Source organism: Plecotus auritus, assembly GCF_963455305.1.
Source record: "Plecotus auritus genome assembly, chromosome: 6".
Lineage (NCBI taxonomy): Eukaryota > Metazoa > Chordata > Mammalia > Chiroptera > Vespertilionidae > Plecotus > Plecotus auritus.
The window spans coordinates 121148430-121158046 of NC_137773.1; the positions used below are offsets into that span (position 1 = coordinate 121148430).

The 9617-nt window shown below is 45.7% G+C and overlaps 1 protein-coding gene across 4 annotated transcripts in view; it reads left to right on the forward strand.

The window, feature by feature from the left end:
• The window catches only part of FRMD4B (FERM domain containing 4B), a 278025-nt gene extending 276034 nt beyond the window's left edge, over positions 1-1991 (forward strand). For 3 of the 4 annotated variants that reach the window (XM_080674722.1, XM_080674724.1, XM_080674725.1), the window contains one exon: positions 455-1991. In XM_080674722.1, the coding sequence (XP_080530848.1) occupies positions 455-575 (121 nt within the window). In that variant the 3' untranslated portion in view covers positions 576-1991. The remainder of the gene's footprint in view (positions 1-454) is intronic. The other variant, XM_080674720.1, reaches the window with a different exon arrangement.
• The last annotated feature ends 7626 nt before the right edge of the window (positions 1992-9617 follow it).

A 9617-nucleotide genomic window follows, 5' to 3' on the forward strand; every position in this document is an offset into this window, starting at 1 on the left:
GGACATGTGTCAAAGATTTATTTAACTCATTAATGAGAGCACTAGCATAACGGTAAAGCTGGTTCCAAGAGAATTCAAGAGACTATTCAACACACTGAGAGAGAAATCACCAGGCACAGACCAGTGGGCGGACCACAGGTGTACAACCATTACCATAATCTCTCCTCCTAGCCAGGAGTCATTTCCATTTCCTCCAGGCAAATTACTCTTAAGTTGCCGTCGAATTTAGCACAATCTGGGTCTCAGTCGGTGGTAAGTGTGAGTTAGACAAACGTGTATGCTTCTAGAGAACTAACACTCCCGCATGGACCGCAGGACAACAGCCATCCTTCCTCATTTCCAAGTTTTGCATACTTTTCTTCACAGCGCTTTCTACTAACTGCTCTGAGTGGTGGTGTTTGTACTGTGGGAACAAAAATGCCCCAGGTGGTGACTGTTCTGGTTTCCTTCCTAGGCAGTACGCAGAGGCCGGGGCCCTGGACAGCGCGGCCAGGGGCCGGCTGGCGGGCGGCCTGGAGGCTGCCGAGCAGGGGCTCCTCTGGCACGAAGACTCCAAACCCGGGACCTTAGTCTGAGCGGAGCCGACTCCCCTGCCCGCGTTCTCACACTGTGTGCCTTGGAAATGCGTTCATCTTCCCAGAAGGCTGCTTGGCATCAGAGGATGAAAAGAGGACTCCCCTCTCCCCGAAGTGAACCCACCCTCCACCACACAAAGCCCCATGGACACCTGCCTTTCCAAGTCCGGGCCAAGGGCGGGCTCGGCCTTCCCCAACAGCGAGCACTTGGAAAGGGAAGAAAAGCTGTGGAAGGCAAACCCAAAAGTGTGAAAAGCGCTGTCAGGATCTCCCAGGGCAGTGGAGGGCGGGGGCTTGCAGAGCACAATTCCGAATGAACGCAGGGGGAGCCGGCGGCCACGCTGCCCACAGCAAGCTGTTCGAGAGCTGCCGGGAGGATGCTGCTTCCCCCGACAGGAACAATGAGACAGTATTGAAGAATTACTTGAAGAGGAGCTGGGTTTTCATGAAGTTCTGAATGAGTGTAAATGTCTTTAGATTTTATAGAGTGATGGTTTTCATAAGCACCATACAGTGGGTTCCAGACTTGCTGCGTGGCACCCTGCAATGACCCCCGGGGCCGGGGACCGCATCCCCGGGACAGGCCACCTGCTGGGGGGCATCCAGTTCCCAGCCCTCCCCCGCTTTCCTTCCTGCACCAGTGGCATGAGGAGCTGTTATTCAGGCTGTTAACGCTCCAATGTGGCTGTCATTTGAAATGGCAGACTTGATATGGAAAGTTTATAATCAAGAATTTGAAAACGTATTTTGAGGTGATACGGAAAGAACCCAAAACAAAATAAAGAAAAAAAATGCACATCATTTTAGATGAATTGTGTGCCTTAAAACGGTGACTTGTTAGAAAAGTGAGCTATTGCCTGAATTCCACAGGGAGTTCTAAGTCACCCAGTGACACAAACCAGATTAGTCATTAAAAGTACAGAAACTCCAAGCTGCGGTAGATTTAATTATGAGGCTAAAACTACCTCATACTTTCCGTGGAAGAACTAATTAGCTATGGTTATGGTTGAGTTTTTTAAACAAATATTTCCATATTCCAGATCTTTGTCTTCTTTACTCTGCTTCAGAATTCCATAACAGGTGCTCCTTCCCCCTTTTATACAGGTTTCTTGTTCATATTGTGACTAGAGCAGTTTCTGAACAACTTTTTGGAACATTTTCTATCTATATTCCAAAGCATGTAGTATTTACATAAAGTGGATTTGTTAAACTGGTCCTTAGTCATTTGTATCATTAAAAATGAAGTTTGGGGGGAGGGGAATTGGAACAAAAAAAGACATGCAAAAAATAACATTCCTTTTGCATACTTGTATAGCCTTCTAGAAACAGAAATACCCTTTTGCATATTCTTTTACTGTTCTGACTTTTTAAGACCTATTATTTTTACATAGGTCAATAAACTGAAGTGTGCTACTGAAACTGTTTCCGTATTCGTCCATTTAAGTTCACTCAAGCAGTTTAAGGTGCTCTACTTCAAGTAATCATGTTGGACAAGATTGCAGATTGTCAGTTACATAAGTTTTACCATATTTTATTGATTTCAAGATGCAAGTTTTTATATTCACATCCCTGAAAGCAAGGTGTCTCTTGATTGATGGCATGTTCTAGTTGAATTGGTAGTTTTTCTTTCTTAGTGATGCATAAAATAACTGCTGTGTCTTACAAGAACTTGTTTCAGAATTGATGAAATACAGTAGGGTACTGCCTCACTGATGTGAATGCTTAGGCTTTCTAATCTTGAGGATGTTTTCTTATAACATGTAATTCATCCTAGTCTTGCTGACTAGCAAACAGGTCTTTAAAACTCAAGAAAACATTTCACCTGACATTTTTTATCCTGCACAATGGGAAGAGGGAGTGGGAAATGAAATACAGGGAGATGTTAATATTTCCAAGCGAGTGCCTTTCATGGAAATGACCTTTTCCTGTTCAAGACATGGTATACTCAGAATTGCCAGTGTACCTTGCAAGAACAAGTAGAACTTGGCTCCCAGATGGGAAAAGATGGTGTGGAAATGGAAGCAGAGTGGGCCCACTATATGATGACTCCTACCCCCATCTTTTTTGAAAAACATCTCTAAATCACTTCATTGTTAGATTTATTAGTAACCAAAAAGTGAAAAAGTGGCAGGTAAGTTTTTCAACATGAAATTTCCTTTTCTATTACAAAATGTACTCATGGTAAAAATGTTAAATGCACACACAAAGCAGATATCCTATCTAATAAAGAGGGAATATGCTAATTGGCCATCACTCTGTCACAAAGATGGCTGTACCCACAGCTGAGGCCAAGTTCCCTTAAGGAGCCTTAACGAGCAATCAGCAGGGACCTGAGGCTACACCCTCCCCTGCCCCCGTGGGGCTTGACAGAGGACCTCAGGCCAAGTCCCCCACCCGGCAGGGCTTGAGAGGGGACCTCAAGGTGTGCTTCCCATCCTGGTGCTGGGCTAGGGGACCTCAGGCTTCTCCCCTTGCCCCAGCACCAGACCAGGGGACTTCAGGCCGAGCCCCCCAACCGGCAGGGCTTGAAAGGGGACCTCAGGCCGTGCGCCCCACCCAGTGGGGCTTGACAGGGGACCTGAGGCTGTGCCCCCCTCCTGGTGCTGGGCCAGGGGACCTGAGGCTGCGCCCCCCCCCCCAAATCCTGGCGCCAGGCCAGTGGACCTGAGGCTACACCCCCTGCCCGGCAGGGCTTGACAAGGGTAGGACTGGCTGGGTCTGGATCTAGCCTAATGGTGGGGGGCGGGGGCGGCTGGGTCTGGGTCTCACATGATTTTGAGGTGCATGTGAGTGAGCGGGGACTTGACTCTGGGTCCTGTGGTGAGCCCCAGACTCTGACAGGAGGAAGGTTTTCAACATTTTACTAATTTTCTTTCATCTCTGACACTTCTATTATAGAGAAAGGGCAAATAGCAATATTAAATTATTTCCTCTAATTAATCCCCTTTTAATGTGCAAGAATTTCGTGCACCGGGTTACTAGTATAACATAAAAACATAATCGTGCCCTATAAGCCGAACATTACCAAATATAACAATTATTTATTGTATTTTAATTCAGATTTTTTTCATGCACATTTTTTGTTTAAAATACAGCATCATATTCCAAGTACAGTTTTACAACTTTTTTTTCACCTAACACATCTTGGCCCTCACTCTGTATCAATATATATTAATCTATTAGTGCCTCATAAAGATTTGTGCCATGTTTCACAAGGTGGATTTAAAAATTGACTTACTTTCCTTGATGTTTAATTTTTCCCTATATTTGAGAAAATTCTTCAAAATTCTTCCTTATATTTATAAAAGCTTAATATTATGCACAATAATAATTCCAGAATTTTTTCAAATGAGTAGTTTGGCCTGTTCTTAGGAACAAAGATTCGAACTAAAGAATGTCCTCAAATGCCTGTCTTAAAGGACTGTCAGACTTAGAACAATGTCTTCGTCCCGGAGGAAAGTCTGGGTTGGGTCATCTAGGCCAGTGGTCGGCAAACTCATTAGTCAACAGAGCGGCAAACCGCAGCTCGCGAGCTGCATGTGGCTCATGAGCCGCGGTTTGCCAACCACTGGTTTAGGCGGTGCTGTTCTCAGCTCAGTGGTGAATGACCACTGTTTTAATTTTCAACCATGTGGTCCATAGTTTTTTAAAGCAAGATAAAAGTGAGTGACTAAAGTAAAAGGTTAATTTTTTAAAAAAATTAATTGCTAAATAGGGGAAATAAACATACAAAAATACACATTTCTGCTTATTAGATTTATTTGGCATAAAAGTACTTGGTCAGGTTTCAATCAGTTTCTAACCGCTGACTCGCAGTTTCTGTGCTTACCTTGTCCCATGTCCTGTAAGGAACTTGCTCGATGTCTGTTGAGCAGCCCTGGCCCAGGTTAGATCGGAGGAGGTGCTATTACCCATGTTGGGAACAAGGTAAGTCCCTCATCATCCCTGTGATCTCACAGGGCATGGAGATAGTCATTTCCAAAGAGAAAACTCTTAGAAGATGATGCAAAACTGCCATCTTTCCGCTCCAAGTTTGTGAGTCCCTATCTCATGTGTCTCACTCCATCCCTGCCCCTGAGTTCCCGTGGTCTTTCCAGGCATTCTGCCTTTTCTCCACCCCCACCCTGGGCCACCCAGAGAAGAAGAGAAGAGCATGCCCTGAGGAAGTGAGCCAGCACTTGTTGCATTATGTCCGGTGTGGGCCAGGCCACCACTGAAGGGCTTCACATGTTATATTCATTTAATCCCCACAACAGCTCCATGAGGAATATAGTGCTACTAGAGGCCCAGTGCACGACATTCATGCACTGGTGGGGGGTCCCTCAGCCCGGCCTGCACCCTCTCACAGTCTGGGACCCCTTGGGGGATGTCCGCCTGCCAGCTTAGGCCTGGTCCCCCTGGGGAGCAGACCTAAGCTGGCAGGTGGACTTCCCATGAGGAGTCCTTAATGCTGCTGCGGAGGCGGGACAGACTCCCGCCTACACCGTTGCGCTCTCCAGCTGTGAGCTTGGCTCTAGCTGAGTGGTGCTCCCCCTGTGGGAGCACACTGACCACCAGGGGGTAGCTCCTGCATTGAGCGTCTGCCCCCTGGTGGTCAGTGCCTGTCATAGCGACCAGTCGTTCCACCATTTGGTTGATTTGTATATTAGCTTTTATTATATAGGATTATCTCCATTTTACAGATAAAGAATCTGAGAATTAGGCAGGTCAAGTAATTAGCCAAATGTCATAGGGCTATTAGGAGAAAAGCAGGAAATAGGTCCTAACTCCAAATTCCAAACTACCTTGCTCTATAACAATTTTCCTGCAGTAAGGGTAGCAAACAGTACTTTTAAAATATATTAATGAAAATTTGAGTGAATACATGCCAAGTTCAGCTTTCCTTGCTCATTACTCTAAAGATAATGGACCTATTTGCTCCCATTACTGGAGGCAGAAAGGCCTCTGTCCAAACACAGGTCAAGATAACCCTTATTTAGGACACGACCGAGTCTTGGGTGGCTGCCAACAAGGCCACATTATTTATTGTTACGTGGGCTCATCAGTGGACCAAGAACATTCCTTAACTGTTTTCTCTTCAATAAAATGTCTCACACCAATGACCATACTTGCCACCAGCACAGACAGCCAGAGAGAACTGAAGATTGGTCAGTGGCACTGACACTGTTATGCAGCCCCATTTCTGATTGCTCAGGGCGGTGTAACAGCAGGAAGTCCAAGGGCCCTTCCCCGCGCCCTAAAGCTAGGAGAAACGTAGCCAGTTTTAGAAACTAAAAAAAAAAAAGGGGGGGGGGGACAGATTACACCAGAAGTGAAGAAAAACAGGGAATAAGAAAGAAGGGTGGGCGTCATCTGTGACCTCTCACTGTAGTCCCAACAATGGAGTATATGCTGTCACCCGTCACTTCATTTCATCCTCCCCACAACTGTATGCTGGAGGTGGCCCTTGTCCCAGAAAAGAATCTAGGGAGAGAGGATCAAAGGCTCCCTGACCTCAGTTACCTGGCCTTGCAGTAAGATGTAAAGCTAATATTCATGCCTATGTCCGCCTGACTCCAAATCTCAGGCTTTTTATTAACCATGACATTATAAAAAGCAATTGCTCACCAAGCACCTCTTGGAAACCAGGGAAAATGAAAAAGGAAGAAGCAAACAAAAGGGTTGGCCTGGGGCGGAAGGAAGAGGGAGGGCAGAGGGCGGGTGGGAAACCAGATTGGCCTGGTGAAAACAACCAGGAAAGGCAACCAGAGCAGCCAGCCTGCCGCCTGCGGTGCCAGGCTAAGCATTCAGCCTCTCTGCCCGGGCGTAGCTTGAAGGGTCATCTAATGAAGGGCCAGCTAGCAGCCAGGCAGGCTGAGTTACCTCTGCACGGAGGGTGGAGGAAGAGCAGAGGCATCTGAGGAACGCGCTCTCCAAGGCTGCTGACCTGACGAGCCCCAGGGGGCAGGGCAGCTCCCCCCCCTGCCCCTCCCCCACCGACACATCCCTTTCCGAGAAAACCCTTCTTTATGGTGTCCTCTCCTCACGTTCAGAAGAAAATGGCTTCTTAGGAAAGGAGATCAAAGAATGGGAAGCCAGAGTGAGAAAGATCTCATTAAGGACACGGACAGGCCAAGCCTGGGAAGGGCATTCCGCCCTTCAATTACCCGGAAGGAGCCTTTGTGGGGGCTGATGGTGGTGTCTGGGTGGACACCACGGCCTCATAACGCAGTGGGTAAGCGTGTGGGCTTTGAAGTCAGGTCCACCTGGAGACAGGCTGCCAGGCGGGATCCCTCCCCGCCACCGCCCTGCTGTGGTTATATAGACTCAGACTAGGGCACACTTCCTCACCTCCCAGGCCTCAGTGTCCTCTCCAGTGCACATCACACAAAGGTATTTTCTGGACTAAACAAGATAGTGCACATACACAGCTCAGCTCAGCATCTAGTCCCCAACACGTACTTCATTTCTTTCCATTTCCTGGGAAAAAAGCTGGTAAGGGACGTTGAATAGTGATGGAGACCTAGAAAGCTGGAGTTCTCAGATCTGCACTGCCTTAGTTTAGCCACTGAAATGGCAACACTATTGAAACAGCTCGTCATTGTCAAGGGCTGATTATGTCTCGGGCCCTGTTGTGGGCACTTGGAATTTGTTTTTCTTATTTAATCCTTACAGCAACTTGGCGATCATTCCCAGGGGAGAGCTCAGAGAGGAGCAGCAGTTTGCTCAAGTTACATATCTGGAAGGGACCCAGGTCTGGAGTGCAATCACAAATGCATAAAGCAGGAGCTCTATAAAGTATGAATTTGGCCACTCTGGGGTCCACTGTGGAGGGAGGCTGTACTGAGGTTTAACCCTAGGAGTCAAGCCAGCTAGGTGTGTTCCTGAGCTCTCCTGCAAGGCGGGGACTCAAGGCAAGGTGCACCTCCAGAGCCTGAGAGTAGGCACCCCACTTGCTCCACCCTGAACTTGGCCCTAATGCTGGCCCAAAGACTGGTATCTGCCTTGTTGTGTGCCTAAAAATGCAAGCCAGCCAGTAGATGGCCAGGTTTAGCAAATTAAAATTCAGAATGTCCAATTACATTTGTAAAATAGCTGAAATGTTAAATTTTTGTAATTTCTTTAAAGCTGAATACAGAACACTTAGGGCACCCTGAAAAAAAAATCAGTAAGCACTTCAAACACAATCCATAAATTCAAAACCTGTCCTACTGACGCAGGACACCGGGCAACCCTATTTGCTAGACCTCTCTTCAGGGGAGCGTGGGGCATAGATGCTTGAGCAAGTCTTAGTCACAGCATTAGGGAGGGCGGTGTCACACCCACTGCGTCCAAGGAGAGACCGGTCCTGCTCAATCCAGAGCCTTCAAACCAGGAACCTGCAGGTCGGGCCCATTTGGTCTGTAAGCACGCACAGATGTTCCAGTTTGGTCTGTAAGTGCGCACAGCCCTATGGGAGAGCTGGAAGAGCGTGCCTGCCAAAGCTTTCTTTCCTGAAACGTGGTTTTCTCTGGCCTGGAATCTGGTCTTTACAAAATTGGTCAACGAGGTCACCTAGAGGCCTAGTTGGATTATTACAGGCAGGAGTTCAAAGACTGTGTACAGCAAGCATGTCAAACTCAAAGGCTAACAACTGAAAGGCATGTCAAACTCAGAGGTTTATGTGGGCTGCAAAAAAACAAAAGCTTCAATTTTCATAGGTTTATTTAGATAGAGACATACTGAATACAAAGGGCTGAAATAAAATGAGTAATTGTTAACATAAAATAACAGAACATTTTAATAAAAATTAATGTTTTGTTCTTGAACATTAACTTACCAGACACTGAATAACGGCACAAATTAATAAGCGTAACACAAATAAACCTATTCTTCTTGTTCTCCGAAAGCGAAATATTCCCTGTTGTGCACACCAAACAAGTCAGTCCAAGACCAATAACGTGGTGAGCGGCTGCTAAAATATTCGCTGCTAGTATTAGTGGGGAGAAATGGTGTGCCTGCGCGTCAGGTGTGTAAAGGAAATGAATGCAACACAATTATAGTAATCAGTCATTAGTGAACTGTTGTAGTTAGTTATTAATAATTATATGTAACAGGATATTATAAAATTAAGTTACGAAATTTTTATTAAAACATTTCTTACATATCGTTATATTGGCTGGGTCACAAAAAAATATTTGTTGTGGGCCACATGCGGCCTGGGGTCCGTGAGTTTGGCACACTTGGTGTACAGTTTCAAGAACCCGCAAAAAAAAAAATTAAATTTGAATGCCCAATATCTTGATTGATGATCTGTGTCTTCTTGGGGAAGTTGTTTAAATTGTTTTAAATATCACTTTTCTATAAAATAGAAATATTAATTATAACAATCGCACAGAATCATAAAATTCAACTGCACACTTATGGAGATAGTACAATGTTTGGGACACAGTAAGCCCTTTAAATGTTTGTTGTCATTATTGTTTCTAATGTGACACTGTGAAAATGTAGGATATAAGAGAGTTTTTATGAATAGTATTTAACATTATTACTAAATATTAATAACAGTAAAATAGTAATAATAATATTTAACACTCCCTGAGTGCCAGGGCTGGAACTGGGGTGAAATGAGTGAGTTATTTATTCAGGTACAAAATGTAAGGGGGCACCAGGAAACCCAGGTGACAAGTAATACTTTAGTGCAGTCTTCTAAAAAATTGAGCCTTACGCCAAAAAAGTCTATGATGAACAAAACATCAAAAATGTAAATAAAGACTGTGTTGGTATCACGGATATTTCCTTTTGCCTCAGACTGCAATGTGGCTTGGCACGCACTGTGCTGACACTGACTCCCAACAGGCAGAGGGGAAAGTATCACGCACACCCATTTCACAGACGCGCGAAAGGACGCTGAGAGGAACTGCTGAGCAGCACTGACTGGGGGCCATCCGTATAGGGCTGAGCTCTTCCCCATGTGCAAACCATTCTACACTTATGTCTGGCCCTTTCTCTCCGCTCATACTTCACATTCACCAAGTGCATGAGCTACACTGTCCTACCTCAGGGTGTAATTTAAACACTTGT